Source organism: Neopelma chrysocephalum, unplaced genomic scaffold (assembly GCF_003984885.1).
Source record: "Neopelma chrysocephalum unplaced genomic scaffold, ASM398488v2 Primary Assembly neopelma1_84, whole genome shotgun sequence".
Classification (NCBI taxonomy): domain Eukaryota; kingdom Metazoa; phylum Chordata; class Aves; order Passeriformes; family Pipridae; genus Neopelma; species Neopelma chrysocephalum.
The window spans coordinates 9299002-9320882 of record NW_020897746.1 but is presented as its reverse complement, the minus strand read 5'-3'; the positions used below and the strand labels follow the sequence as shown (position 1 = coordinate 9320882).

At 40.9% G+C, this 21881-nt stretch overlaps 1 protein-coding gene across 4 annotated transcripts in view; it reads right to left on the bottom strand.

Moving 5' to 3' along the window:
* Positions 1–21881, bottom strand: part of CEP112 (centrosomal protein 112) — a 148741-nt gene that overhangs the window by 14841 nt on the left and 112019 nt on the right. For all 4 annotated transcript variants that reach the window (XM_027691449.1, XM_027691448.1, XM_027691450.1 and 1 more), the window contains one exon: positions 2259–2348. In XM_027691449.1, coding sequence (XP_027547250.1) covers positions 2259–2348 — 90 coding nt within the window. The remainder of the gene's footprint in view (positions 1–2258; positions 2349–21881) is intronic.

Here is a 21881-nt window from a genome sequence, read left to right as displayed (position 1 = left end):
GCACAGACAGAGTCCAACGCATTGTCTCCCCTTTATTTACGGGATAGTTTGTCTCTGTCTCTCTGGATAATTATAATAATGAAAGGTTAAGTCTGTGTGATCACCAGAGGGTCACTGTAACAAAGAGTTAGAGTTCTGCAGCTCTGTCAGTCACTTTCAGAGACTGAAGAGTTATAAGGACATTGCACTGAAAAAACAGCCAACATGGAGCACTAAGATACCACCCAACAAGCCATAACGAGAAACAGCTTTTTATTTTTAATTAAAAGCACAACAAAATGTTTTTTCATGTCTCATTCATTTGTTTGTTGTTGTTATAGAATCAAAACACAAGATTTTTGCTTTTAATGAAAAACAGAAGCTGTTTAACCCTCTCTCCTCCTTATTTATAGGCATGTAAAAGCTCGGGAAAGTGGCTTTTGTAACAGTGCCAGCACAAATCTCCATGTTTTATGTTCTGATTCAGGCAATGTTTGGTAAAAGCAGAAAACAAGTTACTGCCTTGAATATTTCAACTCCCTGATCAGCTGATGAGTCGTTAACTACTGTTAACACTTGATGAACATGTTTACAGGTGCCCTGGCCAAACATAATCACTGGAAACATGTCAGGGCTGTCCTTTTTGTATTTTTCCTCTGGAGAGATAAGCAGAACTAATGAATTAACCAGTCACCGAGAAGACACACTAACAACTTCCAAAATGTTTGTCTACAAAACAGACCAAAGCCACCTAAACAAAATCATTTTCAGCGGCTCCAGTTCTTCAGAAAGTCCCAATGGATGAATGGCAGAGCCAAGACCACTGATGAACTTGGACATGAGTGTCACCAAACTCTGCCAACACAACCTTGCAGGAAAAGCTCAGAGATGGACAGTAAACTGTAATTTAAATAACATTTCTGTTCTATCATACTGGGGAACAACATGTTACTGGCTGAGCTCGTCCTTCATTAATTTACTGTGGACAGGACAGTTCTGCAGGTTGGTTTGGAGCAGATGCTGAGGAAGAGAAAACCCTGAAGGCAGAAAGGGGGGACCATCCCGTGGATCTGCATGTCAGGCCTTCTACCTCTGTATTTCACAAGTAATTTTTTTTGTTTCTTCTTCTGGATCCTCTCTCAAAATGGGTCAGAAAACATCAAAGAAAAACATAAAAAATGGAGAGATTTGGAAGAGGATGTCTCTCATGTGCAGCCAGTGCTCTTCCCTGGGAAGGACAAGCGTGTCTTAAAGAGCTAATTGTCCTCCTCCTTTTCCAGGAGACTCTGAAGCCAAAATGCAAGGCTTGTAGGCCAACTCACTCACTACACCAAATTCCTCATCAGCTTAGGATGAACCTGGCCCAACATCTGGATTTGGGAGGCAGAGGGGAAAGAGAATGGAACAGTTAATTACTGACACTCCAGAAATATGTGAATGTGAAAGAGGATTCCCATGTGCAAGTAGGACAACAACAACCATGGAAAAAATATATGAAATTAATGAACATTAATCTTCTACAACCACCCCAACTTATTATTCCTGCAGGTATGGAGTTAGAAATGCTTTATATAGGATATAAGCTATTGATACTGTTTACTTAGCACCAAATAAAGCTCTCAAATGCTGCAAAACCTGATTTGTATTAGAAATCTATGAATTCCTATCTGATTCAGACATTCATCACCTGTATACTTGCCTGATTATTTCAATTTAATCTGGTTTGAATGCAGATCATTGACCTTCTGTTCCAAAACTAGTCTGTAAACAACATACAATATTTTGCTCAAAGCACACTAAATCTCTGATTTCACTGAAAGTGTCCAGAAAAATTTCAGCACTATTAATCATATGAAATTGTTTACAGACAACATGTTAGGACAATGAATACAGAAGATCAGGAATAAAGATTATTTTTAGCTCAGATACCCACCCAATTATAATTCTCTTCATACAAACAACAGGTTTGAATAGCCTCAGAAAACTCTATTAAAACAGTACAGCCAGTTGAAAATAGTCAGTACAAAATAAATGTTTAGCAGCCAGAATAGCCGAAATACCAACTTGCAACAGAGAGCAGGAGATAAGTATTTGCCTGAAGGGTTCAGACAGTTTAATTCTCTTTTATTACCAACAAAACAGAAAAGAAAGCTGGCTGAAAAATCTGCAGGGAAATATGTGCTTTTTTTTTTTTTTTTGCTTTGAAGGAAGGTATTATTTACAACCACGGAACCTCCTTGCCCAAGGGAAGAGGGTGGGGAGGGGACAGCACCCAGTACCTGCTCCTGGGCCTTCAGCTCGTGGCGCTGCAGGTTCCTCTCGGCCGCGTACACCTGACTGCGGTAACTCTCCAGCTCGTCCTGCAAGGCCTGCAACGACACCAAGGGATGCAAAACACGCCCTGAGAAATGTGGGATGGCAGGAAAACTCATGGGTCACGTCATTCCATCAGCTGATCAATAAAGTGGTGCACGGTGAGGGTGTGCTCCCAGCGGGACTCGGTGCTGAGAGGTGACAGAGTCACTCTGGCCACTCACTGAGTCGATCTGCACAGGTAGGACCATTGAGTGAACAGCAGTTATGTCATAATAGTTCCACTTTATTATAATCTGCAAGTATTCATACTAAAAATGCAATAAATACCCTCAATGATTGGGAGATAAACAGAAGTACTGCAACTGCAACAACGGCATTTGCGAATGTCTCAGAGTTTTTGCTGTCATCTTGTTCAACCTAGGGACAGTTTTGCAGTGTACCAATAATTTTGCCTTTAAGCCAGAAGAATAATCCCCTCTCTGGAAAACAATGCCTGGAATTTGCAGAGAAAATGTATTCCATATTACTGAAATGGGATGCTGGCCGAGACGAGGGGCTCCCCTCCCGCCCCGCAGTCAAGTCTAGCATCTGATCTACAAATGAGTATAAATGGCAGTGAATAAAAGGAACATTATGATCATGTCACTTTACCACAACTATCCGATCTTTATTTAGTTCAGAAGTAATCACTTCTAAACCAGGCCCATAAAATGCATGGACAAATTTATTTTGTCATTATTGTTCTTCTTATATATTTATTTTTATTACAGCAGTCACTCAGGGCCTTGATCTTTTTGTTATATGCTTAACAAAGGAACAGCGTGCCCCAAGGAACTGATAGTCTATGTTATTTCTAACAGATACACACCAAACAAACAATACAAAGTTTCAAAGATTTTTTTTTTTTGAAAGTTTCCTACTCATTGTTGGATGTTTGAATACACGCTTAACATTTACTTACACATTTACTGAAAGCTTAGTGATGTTGTCAGCTTGAATAAAGGCATTGTTAACTGCAAGTGCTGACTCGAGGCAAAGTGCACAATGTGGAAGGGGGATTGACACCAACACAGAGGCGGCTGCAGCCTCAGAAAGGGAGTATTTTGAGTTATCTTTTGTATGGCAGGAAATGGGGGCATTGATACCCATCAGCTGGGAGAGGCAGGGCTGGACCTGGGAAGGGGCTTGTGCTGGAGATATGCTGTAAATGCCACTGAGGGAGCCTCCAGTGCTGCTTTTTAAAAAGCTGAGCTGCACCCTTGAATCACAGAATCACAAAATCATTAAGGCTGGAAAAAACCTCCAAAATCATCAAGCCCAACCTCTGACCAATCCCACCATACCCACTAAGCCACATCCCAAAATGCCACATCTGCTCCTTTTTTGAACACATCCAGGGCTGGGGACTCCACCAACTTCCCTGGGCAGCCCCTTCCAATGCTTGACCATTCTTCCAGTGAAGAAATTTTTCCTAATATCCAACCTGACCCTCCCCTGGTGCCCCTGCCCCTCCCTGAGCCTACGGACTCAGGGCACTTTGCAGAACATGCCATGTGGTTGATGTTTGCTTCCTCCAAGCAGAACACCCCTGAATAACTCAGGATCATTAAAAGTAGTCGTGGGGCAAAGATTTAACAGAAAAAAAGCCTTGCTCTTTTCCACAGCACCGAAACACTGTCCTCTCCAATAATTTACAGGATAGAATTGCTATTAAGAGGACGAGTTATGATAGATCTTGCACGCTGTTTTGAAGTGATGCCAGACATTAACTTTAAAGTCTTATAGCTGTAAGACTATTACATGTTCTGATGCCAAAAATTGTAACCAGACCCAAGCATGAACTTCAAATCTGCCCAGGGACTTTTACGCTATCGCAGCTTCTGAGCAGTGTTGAAATCCAGGCTTTGAATGTACAACCCGTGTTCAGTACTCAACAAGTCTTGCAGTACCAGGAATTTGCATTAACATAACGAAATATATGTGGGAATTATGTGGGAATTGCAGGCTTTTTGTTTTCTTTTTGTACATCTGATCTCGTGAGGTAAAACACAAACAAGCACCCTCGGATTTAAAAACTAAAATGAGCAGGTCACGCAATGCAGAAATGCAATAAGGAGAGGGGTCATTCCACGTATCAAAAATATCACCAGAAACCCAATTAATTTGACAAAAATGCTGCCATAAGCCCAAAGTGTCCAGACATAACCAGTCCAGGATGACTCTCAGGAACATTCCCGGAGCATGTTTTGGATAAACTACAAAGTATGACCCATCTTCTCCTGCTATTTCAGGATCAGCTTTTAACAGTGAAAAATAAGGAGGGAGGAAACCTTGCCCCACATCAGTCACCCTTCCCTTGTGCTCAAGAGCAAGTTTGACTCTTTCACAGGACTTTGAAGTCGGTCAAGAGATGGGATGTGTATTTCCAAATGTATGTGTTTACATACAAACATATCTGTGCCCGAGAACAGATTTATATCACACCCAGCACACGGATCTGCAAGTCCTGAGCACCAAACAGGATCTCAGATTGTTCCTGCTTAAAGACAGCAACCACATGGTGGCAAAGAGAACTGGTGCCCTGCTCTTTCCTCCCTTCACTTCTCCCTTTTTACTTTTCTTCTTTACAACAAGCGTGCTCTTCAGAGGATGAAATGAGCAGTTCCTTTATAAATCTGAGGGTTTGCAATGCATCTGCAAGTGATTTCATTTGGGAAATTCAGATAACACAGCCTTTGTTAGGCTCACCTACCCGAGATGGTGTTTGCCAGCACGGAGCACACGTGTTTTATTTCATTACAAGGGCAGAAAATGTCTCAAATTTAGAAATAAGGGATTTTTACTATGGCATGTAAGTGTAGCAAACTATCAAGTCTTACAGTCATTCATTCACCAGTTGTCCAGACCAGAATATACTGTGAGCTCACAGACATTTCCAATCACATCATAACTGCCTGTTGGCAGGTTTTGTACTGAAATGGCAAAAAAACCCCCAACTAACTCCTCAGATCAATCACAAATACCTCTAACTAGACACTTTTTGGCCTATTGCTGCATTGCACACATTCCATGAGTAATTAATGTTCAATTTGGCTATTCCAGCTTTTCTATCAGCACAATGACAGGAAAAGTAAAACCAAAAGATCAGCATTTGACCAAAGCTGTGCCAAAAAGAAAAAGTTACATCAAAACCTCAGGGTTGCTGTAGATTCCTGCATATGATTAAGCTCTGAAAAGAGTAATTAGAACTAAGCAAGTTTGTTGCCCATTAATTTCCTAGGAGGAATTATGATGGATGTCACGGATAATGCACCTTTTTAGAGAACCCATTGAAAGTTCTCTCTATTGTCAAAAAGCTTCATAGGCAGTGGCCAGAGCCTGAATGCTGATGGCTATTCCTGAAGCTCCCAGCACTCCCAAATCTTCTGAATCAGACAGGGAAGCTTTTGCCACGTAGAAAACTCTTAAAAACAGAAGAGAACTTACCCCAGGTACATCCCAGAACATCTCTTTTGTAAAACTAACCAATGTTTTGTTCTGTTTAGAAATGCATTTTTTTATTCTACAGCTTCAAAGTGTCACTTTTTGCCCAAAGACTAACAGAACTTATGATTAATTAACAGCTGAGATGAAGAAAAAGGGATTAAAAAATAAAAGTCCAGGCCAATTTTTAAGCATCAGAAGCTTTTTTTTTTCCCCCTTGAATGGAAAACAACTTTTTTAGTTAAATTTTTCCAGGTACAGAATGAATCCCTGTCCCTCAGCTGTGCTAAGTTGACTTGCATCACTGTTACACAGTATTTTTTTCTTCAGTTAAACGGGCTTTCAAATGCCATGTAAACATGTTTGCTGTTGAATGGCTACACCATACCTGACCTTGGAAGTGCTTTGTGTTGGCCAGAGAACAAAGAAATGAAATGTTTTGCTTTCCAGCCCAGATATCCTACACTTTGAAAAGCCCTTAAAAATGTAAATGAGATAATAAGCTCCGCTGCAACAATGTGGGTGAATTACAGCTGTAGAAAGGGCACATTCATTTGATTTATTTCTAAAAATGGAAAGGATCCTAAAATAAAATCATATTGTTTTGGTCGCACGCAGCACTGAGAGGCACAAGAAGGATGGAAGAGAAGAGTCATGGCTTGGAGAACACACCACTGGAATATTACAGGCAGATTTTGGGAGCTGAAGTGGAGTTTGTGGACGAGTCCATCACAGTCACTGTGTTACAGGAGACGTTGGGGACCAGCTGATGTGGAAGGAGAAAGGAACGTCCCAAACTGCATCTCTGGGTAGGCACTTTTCCCCTCCTGTTATTCCATTCTGGGTTGATTGTCACCAGCAAAAGGTTTAATGGAGTTTATTTCAACCCCAACTCTGCTCATGGGAGGTTGGAGCCCTTTGGAGACACGGGAGTAGCACACGTGGAGCTGGTGCACGTGGAGTTGGGAGTGGGGCTCCCAGAGGTGGTGGGATGATGCAGAGGAGCAGAAGAATTCAGAGGGATACCCTGGGGAGACTGAGGCTGTGAAAAAGGGTGTTTTTTTAAAAAAACCCCAACTTGTAAAGCACATACTTTTGACAAGGAGCCCTAGAGAGACAGAAAGGTACGATGCCAGCATGACAAAAATCTCTAATCAAGGCAGAAATTAACTGTTGCTGTTTGTTACAGGGCTTAATCTAAATCAGCTAAAAGCTGGGAAGAGAAAGAATCCTAAGAACCACAGGAACAAGTATGAACTGGGAATGTAGGAAGGATTTAGTCTCTAATACATGAAAACTGATTTGATTATCCTTTAAGTACAGGATATTTTTTTTAAGAAGGGTTGGATTCCCTGAAAGAAAATTCAGTTCTGAAGAATTACATAAATAGAAATAATTAATATTTTTAATTTCTTGCTATTGATTATTACTGTGAAGATACTGTATTTACAAATAATGATGTTTTGCTTCTTCAACCTGAAATAATTTCCTACTTTTGGTGTGCTCCTGAGAGTAGACAGGACTTGATTCCTGATTCCATCACACCAATGGCAAGTCTGGGGTCACAATCATTTACCTCTCTGGTCTGAGGGTTAAATAAATAACTGATAATTACAGAGAATGGAAAATTTTCTGAAAAACATTAAATACCAATGTATTTTCACTTTGAAACAGAGAGTGCCAGCAGGAAAGTTGCTGCTCAACCTGATCAGATCATGCCAGATAATGCAGAGTCTTTTTCTGATATCAACATACAATTTTATATATATATATATATATACACACACCAGCAACTCCACACACATGGATGTACATCTGTATCAAGAAAAGCCCTCAATATTTATGACCAGTGCAGAGCAAAGCTGCTACTAAAGGTAGTAAGAGTTAGCACTTTTCATCTTCAAAGAATTTTTCAAATGTTACCAAATTAATATAATTAGTTAATGAAAGATGCAGTAATAAAAGCTACCATAATTACCTACTGTAGTCTTAATTATCTCCTTACTAATGCCCACAGAAGAAGGCTTCCACTTTACATCCTCAAAACATGTGCCAAGAATAATTCTGAATACAGGCCTCTCTTTAAGTGCCTTCTAAATTCAAATTACATCCATTGATGTGTCTTCTCTCCCCGTTCATGAGAAGAAAACCTCTGGAACTTTGGAAAAAAAAAAGAAAGCCATGTGAATGTTAATAAAAATTAAAGCAAATTTAGTTCCAGAAATACATATGGAGATGCTTTAAAATGTTGTCATTAAAACACTCAATCTTCAGCACCTTTATCTCTCCTTGAAGCTGGAATTATGGGCTGTGTGGGCAAAAACTTCTCCTTTACACTAGGTGGTCTCACAATTTAGGACCAGATACAACTCTATCCAAAGGAAGGAGGCCAAGAATCCCACCAGAATTCATCACAGAATTTTCAAAGTAATCGTTACTTTTGCTACAATATCTTACGTAGATAAATAAATTTTTCTGGGTTTACTACAGCCATAAATAAATTGGGCAAATACATCCATGAAGAGCACTGATGCAATGCCACGAGTCAGGCATTTTAAAAAGTGAAATGCTGATGCCTGAGCCAAATTTTTGGTGCATCCTCAATGCTTTTTGGGTTTTCATGGAGCATTTGCCCACTGACACTGCTCTCCAGCAGCAAACCTCTGCACTCAAGTTCTCTCTTGGTTTTGGTGTAAAGCAAAGGAAATCTTCTGGTTTTAACCTAATACATATGTCTGCTGTTCACATATGGCAAAATTCCTTTCTGGTGGGAACTTTTTTGCTGTTGTTGCAACACACTATATATCCAAGAAGTCTCCTTTGATGTTGAACTATTGCTCCACTACTCATTATGCTACTGATTCAATATGAAAGGCCAAATTTCTGTGGTTTCTGTTAAAACAATAGCTTTGTTTTTGCAAACAAAGTTTTCCACAACCTACATGCAGGGGCCAGCATCACTGCACCAGAACAGAAAATCTATTATTTTATACTGAAAATAGTTAGAGTGTTTAATAACACAAATTATTCTTCTGTCCTATAGGTACATTACAATTACTATTATGACTGTAGAGAGCATTTATGCTTTATTGCTCCTCAGGAACAGAAATTAAAACACCTTAAGCAATATTTGACATCTCTCCTTCCTATTTTATTCTGCTTTTCACTGACCTCCCAGCCTGCTGCCATCAGTCCAACTTCATGGCCTGGGTGAAGTTACCAACACTGGGTGGGGGAAAGGAGAAGACCTGCCAGGTCCAATCTGCACAGTGTCCTACTATGCAATGACAGAACAGCAAATCTGGGAATCTCCAGGCCTAATATTTAATTTTAACCACTAAACGCCATTTCACGTGAAATTACAACACAGAATGAAAATGCAAATAATAATATCTTTGTAAATCTGTCCCTACAAGAGGTGGTTGCCCATTTTCTGCTGCCACTATGCAAAAAAGCTTTCCTTGGTCAGGGATCAGATAAAAGGCTTACTTTCCAAAGGTACAGGATTCATCAGCTCCCACTTGGAATAACGTGAACTCCCATATACAGGGCACGTTTGGAAGTTTGCTCACTTTGCTGACACTTCCAAATGGGAATGGAGATGTTGCAAAACCACCCAAGGTGGGGGCTTTGCACCAGTCTATTGCTTCAGGGATTTGCCAGTAGGAGATGCCCTTGGGAAGCACAACAAATCCTTCCCTTGAGGGACTGTGGGAAGAAAGAAAAGGGTTCAGGAAGGAAAGGAATAATTTGACTCCAGGAACAAAACCAAGTCTCTCTGTTGCTAGTGAAAAAAACGTATTTAACATAAGAGAAACATATATACAAACATCTGCCAGTGTGGCTCTAACACAAGTTATTTCCATTTTTCACAGTTTATAGGCAGTAAATGATACACTTTGGATCCCTGGAAGTGTCCAAGGCCAGGTTGGATGGGGCTTGGAGCAACCTGGGATAGCAGAAGGTGTCCCTGCCCATGGCAGGGGGAGGAAGGAGATGATCTTTAAGGTCCCTTCCAACCCGAACCAATCTGGGATTCTATGATTTTAAGATATTTCCCTAAAACTCTTAGATAGCACCAGCAGGGCCATTCGCAGGCTTAAAATTAGGCAGGGGCCTAAGCATTTTGCTGAGCCAGGGCTTTACTGCAGGGCATTTTAAACTCAATTCTTTTGAAAGGCAAAGGAAGCCATAAGGCAGAGCAGGTCCTGCAGAGATAACAGTTCAAAGACAACAGCAGCATAAATTGCAAAGTTAGGCCTTTTTTTTTTTCAGGGGGGAGGCAAGGAAAGCAAAGTCTTTGCTTTGTTCTAGTGGCTCAGGTGATAGGAGAGGGGAGGGAGGCAAGGTTCAAAGAGCTGTAATAAACTGGCTTTCATCTGCTTTTCTCAAGGAGCCACAAAACCCAACAAGCAGTTGCCACGTCCAACCATTGCTCTGTCTGTGACCAGGACGCTTCGGGGTTGTCACGACAAAGACAGTCAGAAAGCCTGTCAGCTCAGAAGCTTTACTCTAATATTTACCTGGAGCATTCAGTGCTTTGCTCCAGCACTGCTTTCCCTTTTTCCACCCTCCATGAGCGTCGTGGTCAAGAGCAGAGAGGGGCAGAGGCTGCCAAAGGGAGAAAACCGCTCCACTGTTCCCCCCTTTGCCCTCTCTGAGGTGTTGGCAGAAACACCAACGGAGCACATGCACCAGATAAAACTGAATCTTCTAAACCCAAAGATACCATGACATCTCTAAGCGTACACTTGTGAAGGAGAAGTTCAAAACTCCGTTTTAAACCACTTATGAGAGGATTTACCAAGATTCTGCCTAATGTTCGGCTGACGCTTTGTCAAAAACGTTTATCACGAAGCTTTTGAAGTTTCTCAGCTCCCCCCCCCCTCCACCCCGAGTTATTAAAACTTGAACTGCAGAGTTTGTTATCAGCCTCAGAGCACACGCAAAACACATCAGGTATTTTTAAAGTCAACCTTTCAGTCCGATTTTGAGGCTATTATAGCAAATACAACATTCCCAATCAGGTTAATGTCTGACAGATAACGCTGAGCGGGTGGAACTGCTGCACCCGATTGATCCCCGAGACAATTTTCATTTCCTAATTTGCTTTTTATTAAACACTTTGCAATCAAAGGGAGCAGCAAGGAGCCTGCCATTCTCTGAGCTGGTTTCCTGTGAAGACCTGATGTCACCTTCAATGTTTTTTGAGACGACTTCTTGAATTTTTGATGCTCTGCCGTAACGACGTCTGAAACGTCACGTCAGCGCCGTGCCAGTGAAAAGCTGCCATTGTGAACACAAATTAACCAGTGACACATCTGGTTTTGTTGCTTGCTGTATATTCCTAACAACAGTTCTGTGAAAACAAACATCAGGTTCGAGCAGAATTTCCTGCAATGATTTAGAGGAGTCGTGATAAAGCAGATTTATCAATCGCTCGCTCAGCAAGGTAATCTTCTCCCTGCCCAGGGCTTCATTCCCAACCAAGTTTATCACCAAACTGCCACTTTAAGTGGGTGTTCAGACACTTTACACCTGGAGCCAGCCCAGAGGTTCCAGCAGACCCCTGGTGCTCTACAAATGTCTCCTTAAAATGCATTCCTCCTCACAGAGGCACGAAGACCTGGAAATATAAACACAGGCTTTACAAAGCCTCTTATTTTGTTATTCTCTTTTAAAAAAGAATTATGAAAGGCTGAGGTATTTCTAATCAATAGGCTAATCTGATTCCCAGTAAGAACGAAAGAAAAACTAATTATTTTGTGCAATGAAGTGCTCAATATTGCTGGAATCCTCCCTTTACATAAAACAACACATGTCCTCTTGCATGCAGGCACACAAAAAGAAATCTAATAATGTCTTTCTACCTTTCAAAGTAACCTTAATCAACAACATTAACTCTCAAGGCAAACCACTGCTTTTTGAACTGAACAAGAGCGAGCTTGACTCAACAGGGCCTGCACACTCAACACACGCTAAGATGTGAGAGGCAGCAAAGTAATATCTGCTAAAATTATGTCTGGAAGCCAAAAATGGGATGAATCTTGACAGGGGAGGACGCACGGTTGGAAACTTGGAAATTCTTTAATTCAAAGTCTTTAATGACCTCCAACCCAATTACATTTGCAACAAGACGTGACAATGCAATTGCTCCTATTTAAAAGTATGTGTGAAAACCGAGCATTTTTGAAGCTCGATTATCTCCTTTTTTTTTTTAAATTTTTTAATCATGTTGAGATGAAGCTCATTTACTTAAAAAGAAAAAAATGAAACAGAACGTCCTCTGCAGCTGGTCAAACAGATTACGAAACTCTAATCTCACTTGCCTGAGGAAAACCAAAACTGTTTTTTCAAGTATCTATTTTATAGAGCATTAGCTTTATACTTTTTTAAAAAGAGGCATTAACATAACTGATCAGAACATCCCAGAATGTTTCTGATCTCGTTAATCATATGACGTTATGACAGAGATTCTTGCTGTCATAATGCCAATGGTTCTAAACACTTCTAAAATCCTTTAAGTTCTTCCTTTTCTCTTTTTTTTCCCAAAATTAGACATGGGTAAGATCTATTTCAGCTTCTTCAGAAGTTTTTCCTTCCATTTTAGAGCTCTAGAAAACTAGTACAGAATATTTTAGATAGACATATACTCACATAGCAAGGAACAATGTCAGGCTCCATGGCCTATTTAAATGTTTCTGTTAGCTTTTTATTCAATATATTTTACTCTGATTCCTGCATAACTTGTTTCTGGGAGCACCCACCACCCTATTTCCTTAGGTCTAATGTACCATTTATTGCTGAACTGGAATCACCAATAAAAAAATCAGAATTTGTCTAGTTTAAATTATTTTCTACACTTTCCTTAAAAAAAACAACAAACCTGTTTAAACATTCAAGCCCTACTTGTTGCACCTCTGAGGACCAATGTATGTTGGACAAACTTCCAGCAGGTCTGAGCCCCTCCAAGCCAGCCCTGGTAGGATCAGACTGAGGATTCCTGGGAGAGATTCCTAGAAACTGTACAGTGGGAATATTTTGCCTTAGACCACCACGAGTGCTGAGGGCACAAGGACTCAGAGAGCAATACAAAGACCCACAGCCCAAAAAGCCCTGGAAGACTACTAAAAAAAAGGAACAACTCCCTCAAACTGTATCTTCTGGAGAATGGGTGAGTATATTGAGGAAATGTACTTAAATCCTCAGTTTGTTCTTCTACTCCCTCCTGGGCTTCTTTTATCAGATACCACGTCCCAGAGGACAGACAGACAGACTCCACTTTGACCCAGAGTGGCCATTTCTATTCTCCTTGAGTCAAAACAATCCTTGTAGTTTATCTTCTACAGGATTCTGAGGTTTTGAATGACGAATGTCAAACCTTGGTATCTACTTCAGCCATCATCCAAAATGCTCTGAACAAGAAAAATAACCCAATTGGTGCCCTTCTGTTTCAGGAACCTGTTTCCACATCTAAAAGACAGGCAGGCTCTTTTCATTTTCCCTTGTTTTTTAAATATATGTAAACAGCTCCATATATTCTTACATGGATGACATTTTTAAAATGCAAATGCATAAAAAAATAACAGAAAACAGACCAGGTTCTCAAGTGCCACCAGTTTCTCATTTGTGCAGCTACAAACTAGTGTTGCTCATCTGACCTACAGAGTGCCAGGGGCAGAGCTTGTCAGCTACTTTATGCAACTCAAAAACTTTCCTTTATCACAACTGAGACACAAACTGCAGAAAAAACATTATATGGCACAGAGTGAAAAAAACTAAGAATTCTGGTATTGGTCCTTTGCTGAGACAGGTTTTGCAAACAGCAAGATGGATGGAGAAGGGACATCAGCCTCCTCACACCCACCATGAAGGCTCAGTTAGAGACACAAATGCTGGCAAGTGAGTGCACAGCAACACCAGACTTGATCTGCAAATGCACATTTCCATGCAGTGGTTTTCAGACTGACGCAAACATTAAGCAGAAGTGATGTGTTACTCTGGTAGGAGGAAGAAAACAATCCACCAGGTATGAGTTGCTCCTCGGAGCTTAGAGCACAGCTGTGGTCAAAGGTGTTTCCAGGGAGACAATTAAAATCCACTGATACCATTCAAATTGTTAATAGTCTTCAGTAATTGCTGCTTTACCTTGCTGAATTACAAGTGCAAGTCTGGAAAGAAAATGAATTATATTAACATTAGAAACAAAAATAAGAGGAATTTAAATATACAGCATATACAGCTTTTTTTTCTGAGACCACAGAGGGTCAATGCACAACTGTGATTTCTCCTTCCAGCTGCCTGCAGAGTTCTGGCTTGGCCCAGTGGTGCAGGTGTTTCTGCAGGTATCTAACATTTGGTAGCCTGAATTTTGATTTATACAGTTCCATTCTGCCACTCCCAGGCTTCTCAGTAAGCAAACAAACTCACTTTTCATGTTTAGTTTTCCTGTTTGTACTTTCACCCTTTCTTACACAACAAACTTGGAAGGGAGCAGAGCAGGGAGAGAGCACCTGGAGCAGCAGGTTGGACACTCCTGTGGGCTTCATCCTTCCCTGAGTGGGCACATCCTCTCCCTGGGTCTCCTGCAGGTTAGATCCTGGTGGTGGAAGGGTGGGCACAGGGTGAGAAGGGCAGCAGGAATGAAAAGGCCAAGCTGGACCACAGCACCACAAGTGGGAACTCCTGGAAGTCCCTGGGCACTCACGCAGAAAACAGAAAGGAAAATGTTACAGCATTTCAGGATTTAAGGTCTCTTCAACAATTCTAAGAGAGAGAACAACCTTCTACTGAAATGAAAGCTGTGCCCCTGAGACAGGGACTCTCAGGAGCCTGGATGGTTGGACTCAATGATCTTGGAAGTATTTTCCAACCTTAATGATTCTGTGGGTCTGTGAATTCTGGACTAGCACTGCTGCCCACTGGGCAAGTGCACAAATGCTGTGTTTTCCCAAACCACAGGATATCTGCATGAAGTTTAGGTGCTGACATGCCCTAACTAATTATTTCCCTGGAAAAGGGGCTGTTTTGTTTTTCCCTGATCTGGTTCTAGAAGAACTTGCACTCACCCCTTTTTGTTTCACAAATGCCCTGATTTCAGGGCATTTTCAGGACAGGATGAGTGATGCTCTCCTTCCTCCCCACACCAGGCGTTGTTCCCCTGGGATGGTGTGAATTGTAAGAGCAAACCCCAGGGCAAAACTGAGCTGGGACTTCCTGGCAGATCTCAAAAGGGAAGTGAACGGGGCACTGCATGTTTTGTCTTCTAAGGCCAACATGGACTGGTTTGAAATCCATGATCTCATGCCACGCTGGGCCAGGAAAATGGCATATCCAGGGCATGGGTTTCCAGCATAAAATACAAGTGAGGTGATCTGATGTGACTCTGTTCACCTGCCAACAGCCCTGGCAGAAAAATAAACAGGTTCTGGAGATGAGCTGCTGCTGGAGGCAAAGCAGGAACCATTAGAAGAGCTGCCCTGACCTGTGAGGAACTGGTCTTTTTGCTTTGAACTTCAGCAAATCTTAATGAATTCTTCATAATTGGCAATCCAGGGTTTTCACTGAGGATATATTTCTCTTGAGGTGCCAAATGCAGGAGACATATTCAACACCAGCAACACAAATTTTGGGTCTCCCAGGTGGTTGTGCAGGCTGGTGAAGGCAGTTCCAACACCACTGCAGAAAACTCTTCGTGTTGTATTATTAAATCATATTGATTTCATTGAAGTTATTGACTTCAGGGCTGTGAAAGCTTGAACTAAAAATAAGCAGAGACAGTTTTAGCAAAAGAAGAAGTTAAAAAGTGGTTGTGCTGGAGGAGTAAGGTTTTTGATGTGCTTGACTCATCCCAGCTTTACTGCTCTTCCAGTCCTCTGTTATCTGGCAGTTTTGGAGGGGATGTTGCCAAGAAGTTCATTTAAAGTCCTAAATTTTATCCTGTAGGCGACACTTATTTCAGTTTCCTGAGAATAAATTTCATAGACAGACCCCTGAAGAGGAAAACAGGTGAACTCTCTTTGCTCCATAAAACAGTCAAACTATTTGGAGAGGCCAAAGATACAAAACTACTGATGCCTGCAAGAAATGCTTAAGAAAAAGCTTCAGCCATGAGGTTCACAGTTTTCTCTACAAGCTTCAGCCTCAAGTCCTCAGTCTTCTTCATGCATGTTTTCAAGAAATATTTACTGTATCAAATCCTGTTCATCAGGATTCATCAGAGAATCAACATAAGATGGTGCATAAGTCAGCAAAAATAAACTACTCCCAGTGCAAGATGGAGCATGCACATTAAATGCACATTGAATGCAACATCCATGTGCAAAAGGCTCAAAGAATAAAGTATATTTTCAATAAAACTAATCTAGTTTTCCACCTTTTTATATAGACATGGACTGTATGAACACAGAGACGGGTTCCTTGGGCTGCAAGGCAACAAGGTGCACTAACAGAAAATATTCACTGTACAGGTTGCAACGGGAAAGGGAGCAGAGCACCAAGCACAGAATAGACTTTCTTCTGTTTCTGGACTCTTGTTCTATTTTGGCTGCCAATAGTACACAAAATTTCCACTGAAGGGCAAGTCAAACCAATTTCCCTGAGGATGGAGGCATCCGAAAACTCACTGAGGTTATTCTATTAGTGCCTACGCGTTCCTTAAGCGGATGAACAGCTTCACTTTGAATCCATGTCAAACCACAAGAACTGGCTGATAATAACATTCAATTAAAACAATCTCGTTCTTCTAGAAAAAAGAAATTGGCTGAGAGCTACATCTCCCATTTTCCAGCTGGGCACAATGGGGAGATTGATGCTGGGAGGAAACGGGATAGGTTTGTATCGAGGATCCGACGGGTCAGGTTTGGTGACAGCATTTGTGGGTTTAACCTCTTACACAAATCTGTGAGATGAGAAAGCCACTTCTGCTGAGCCCACAGCTGTGAGAAAGTCAGAGCTGGAACTGCAAATACCTGAGTTGTGCTAATTAGAGAGATGTTTTGAAAAGCCCAAACTTTGCACTTGACGCGTATTTGTACCTTTTGATGTCGTACTTGGGGCTGCTTCACACTCCAGGCTTACTAAGAAAAGCAGAAGCTGCTCCCCTGCTCAGCTCCCGGGGTGACTTTGCCATCTGATCTACTGAATACACAGATAAAAGTCCCTGCATACTTTTTTCCCTTTCAAGTACAGTACTGTAACTTGGAAAGTTCTTTTATTCTCAACTCCACTGACGCAAGAAAAGTGGCAGAAATATGGCAGCTTTGGCTGCTTTCCTTTAGTAGCTCTTTGTAACTAATCTTTTAATGCTAAGAAAACAATAGGTATTTTCATTTTGCACGGAAAAAAACCCACTGCAGTTATAGAAAATTAAGGCAATGCCTTTCAAAAACTCCAAGAGTGCTACAGACCACTTGATACTTCTGCTACCCTGCCTTTAAATATTGGTAAATAGTTACCATGCACAGGTATCACATTCACCAGGTTTCTCTTGTTACACTCAAAAAAAGGCCAACTATTATGAAAATGGTAAGTTTAACAAAGATATTTCTATTTCCCTGTGATCTGCCATTCAAAAGTGTTAGCCAGTCATTTCTCAAAAAAACACTCTGATATTTGATCTTCTTGAGTTTCAGTTACACACGAGGCTGGAGAGCCAGCAGAAAGTTCTAAATGGAATCTGAAGATTTCTAAAGTCAACACTCGTTTTGGCAAGAGCGCTTTAATGCATAAAGCTGAAATCCTCAGTGACTCTCTCCTGCTGATATCCCTGCACCACCATCAGCACACAAACCCAAAAGCAAACCTACAGCAGAACCTTCAGTTTTGCAAAACAAAAAAAAACGTTGACACAAACCCTGGAAGTCGTGTGGGCACAGCGGGACCACCCGGGGCAATCCGGGGGATATTCCAGCCCACTCCTGGGATGAGTAAGGAAGATATCTAAGGGAAGTAGATGTTGATAATAGAGCAGGTCCACATCCCCCAAAAATCTGTTTGCCAAACTGGTGTTGCCGTGCCAGGCTTTAAAACCCTTCAGTGCAGAGCTATAAATGTTTGCGGCCCGCGGAAGGTTCGCTTTGAAGGCGCCGTTTTCCCCGGCAGATCTTTTGTTGGTTGAATCCACGGTTCACACATATTGTGTTTCCACCTCCACGGCTGCAGGAGCCCTGCAGTCAAGGCTGTTCCAGGAGCAGGGAAGGAGGCTGCGTTCCAGGAACTCACTGGAACTGGAACAAAGAACAGCCCTTGGAAAGCCTACACAGCCCTGCGCAGACTGTTTTACAGATGCCCTGTCTTTGGACGACATTAGACACTTGGTTTTATCTTTATCTTTTTTTTTTTTTCCTTCTCTCCAGTAAAGTGCCAGACTTTGGAGCACAGGCTCTTCCTCCCAGGCACTCTGCCTCCTAACTTCTGGGTATCTCTGCCTTTTTAAGCACCACTTTCTCCTCCACATAAAAAGCCCCACGCTCTTTGGAGAGTGAAATGTCCCTGAAATGCAGCAGTAAACTCTAAGCATCAGAGCAGCCTTAAAACAGCTAATTTCCACTTTCTTATACCAGAGTTATAAATATTGTCTGCTCTTCTTTACAAGCTGTGTGGGCTTATGTCAGTATTACTTAACACTTACTACTAAGAGTGTTTTCTTTGCACCTTTCTAATCACCCAGGACCTCTCTCAGTGTTATTACTCCTATCTTGTCAGTCAAAAGCACTGAATTTTATAGCTGGTTTTGAATTTTTTTTGCCATTTTTTCCACTGCACAATTAGTGTAGTCCACATCATTAAAAAAACCTGACAGTTAATCTATATGTGACTTTATGTTTTATTATGCATTTATAGAATGCATAATTTGGAGACAGGTGGCATCCCTTCCGGGGCTAAAAAGGAGTAAAAAAGACTTCATGCAGCAAAGAGCCTTCTGGAGGGAAAATAAAACACTGAGGAAAACAATAACAATGCAAGAAAAAGTAAAAATACCAAGTTTTAAACCTGTTGGATAAATCTGGACTGCAGTTCAGAGGAATAGGCAGGCACTAGCTCTAGCCTTTTATAAAACTTGTAAGTCTGATTTTGCTGTTGGCCATGGTAAGTTCTTCAATGTGTTGAGACATGAAAAGTCAAGAAAAATGCCAGAGTGCAAAGCTTGCTGCAGGAAAGAAAAGATGACTCAATTCTTTGTCTCACAAAGCATGTCAAAGATATTATAAAGTACTTACAGATGCTCAGCCACTCGCATTGCCTGGCTGGCCAAACATCTGAAACCCTGTAATTTTGAAGAGAAGGTACTATGCTTCAGACAATGGAATAATTTCTGCAGCAACAGGAAAAGAGACGTGATTTTTGAAAAAAAGAGCAGAGTTTTAAAAATCAGAATTTCAGTTGTGATCAATAACCATCCACTCTTAACACAAAAATCAGCCTATTTTAATTACCATTTATAATGGATGTGTCAATACAGGCTTTTAAAGATAACCATGTGATGGAATCAAGAGACAGAGCACAAGCAAGTGTTGAAAAGCTCAGGGCTAAACCCTCATTTCTGTAACAGAGAGAATTTGGGTGAAATTACTACTCACACCAACAAAGGCTGTGAAAAACAGGTGCCTCAGAGCTTGGACCCCATGTAAAAGAGAAGGCAAAGCCATAAAAGACCTGCAGATTTAATTTACCTGTTCTTTTGGAAGACATGACTTCCTCTGCTGATCAAACAGAACATAGGAAATTATGAACAAGATAATGTTATTTGCCTGGTAAATTTTAATGCCTGCTTTACAATGCTAAGCTGCAAGTGTTGGTGCCTTGTAATTCCCTGCTAATAAAAGACACTGCAGAGTTATTTGTATTATTATAGACCAAAGTCAACCACAAAGAAATAAAGACCCAGGAAAAAGGACTCCATGTATTTAACATCAAGATGGTCCCTTTACAACTCTTTATTTCACCATGCCAAGTGGTTTATCATGGTAATGTTTAGCCACAAAAGCAATTAGAAGGATTTGAGGCCCCTCTGGAGAGCTTTGTGACACACACATCTCTCCCAGGCTCTTGGGTGACTGACAGAACTTGGCACGTCTGTGGCCATCCAACCATCACCAGCAGTGATGCATGTTCTGACCAGATGTCTTACAAGACATGAGTCAGTGCCAGCAGTGAAATGCTGACCTCCTTTTTTTTACAGGCACTGCTAGCTAAAAAAGAAAATAAGACCTCCATCAAAGTTAAAATAAAAAAAAAAACTGCAGTGGAATATTTTAAAAAAGCTTGTCAATAATGTGGGGTTTATCGACAAAGGTTTACTCTGCAGCTATTCAACAGTATTCAAGGTTGTAGTAGTTAATTCTCAATGTATCCTGGGGAATAGAACAAGTGAAGACTCCCTTAACAAAAAACGTCCTGGAAATAACCTCTCTCTTCACTTTACCCTCAGTTTTACATTTTCATTTATAGTTTGCACTAAGCTTTTAGGTTATTTCCCCCCCTAATTAATGTCCTCTGTGCTATCAGTTCCACGAGGTCACAGCCTTCTGAGCCACCAGGCTTTACAGTCTTAATTTCCTTCCATCTTTGCCACAAACCTTGGACAAAGTCAAGGTTTTACCCTCCACTGTCTCACTTGTAAGACAGGACCAAAAATGGTTCTTGTCTAGATCAGGGCAGTGTTGGTTGTGAGCTCTCTGATGCATCTCCCCCCTTAATAATCACTAATAAGGGCATCTAAACCACTGAGATTTACATTTGCTTGGGACTTCGAAAGCAATAAATGAGAATTATTTATTTCTTACTAATCCCAACACTGACTCTTGCAGAGGGCAATGCAGGTATTCCAGAAGGTGTTTTTTGGAAGACTAAATTCCTCTGCAGAGCTGCAGTCAACTCAGTTAATGTTCCTATTTCTCTGATGGGCCTTTTCTTTTAATACAAAATATTATTTGTAGCTACAAGTGAAATTTGCTAATAAACATGGTTGATAGTAAAACATAACAACATGCAAAATTAGCTTGTTCTCTGAATTTTTAAAAATACGTTTTTTCTGATAGAGACATTTGTAAACACCTTCAGTATATTTTGACAGCTACTTTCTGGAAACAAAGATATCAGGTGCCCTTAAGAAATGTTCTGAATGCTTTAAAACAAGGACTGACTTGAGCCCAACTATAGCAGAGTGAGTATTTTTTACAGTTGCATGGAGGAAATTCTCTATGTTGATAAAACCCTCAGTACTTTGCAGAGAGGAAATTATCCTTTTCCTCCAGGATACAACAGCCTCATTAGAATAGAAATATATGAGGATGTTAAGAACACTCAATGCCCATGGAGGCCCAGACAACTTAAAACCAGAAGTTTTCTCCTTTGTTCTGCTATGGCTATAAAATACACTTCGGCTTTTTTTTCCCCCTCTCAACATAACAAAGCAAAACAACTGTTTCAAAATTTTTCACATGAAGGGGAACAATATTATAGGACATTCTTTCCTAGAAATCTTTTAAGTCTTATTTATTAGCAGAATTAATCAGATCATAAGCTGGCTGACAAACACAGTGTTGAAATATGTGATCTTCCAACCATGTTTTCCTATTCAAATTTTGGTGTTAATTCTGGGATATAACAGAATCCTAGAATCTGTAATAGGAACCAAACAACAAATGTGGTTCATCTGGCAAAAAAAGCATCATTTTCCCCCTTTTCTATTGTGGGTTCATCACTGTATGTTCTCCATCACCCATTTCTTTCCAGAATCTACTTTTTGATGTGGAGTCCCCACTTGGCCATGAACTTCAACATTAAAATGCTCTGAACATGTTTTGCAGTTCCAATCCCAGGAACTGTTTTGTGCTTTCCATCCCAGAATCCAAAAGGATTTCATATAAAAACCCCAAACAACCGAGGCTGGGATTTCATAAATAACCTCAAGGTATCTCTACAAAGCCATAAACTTCATGCTGGTGCCCAGTCCAACCAGTAACAAAAAGCAGCAGAGAAGTTGGGTGAATTCCCTGCTTATTTGAGTCTATCAAGCTCCAGGTTGCTGTGGGTAGATCACTACTGGGATGCTGAAAAACTAATTTAAATTCAGCCTTCACAAGTTTCCCCCCCTGCAG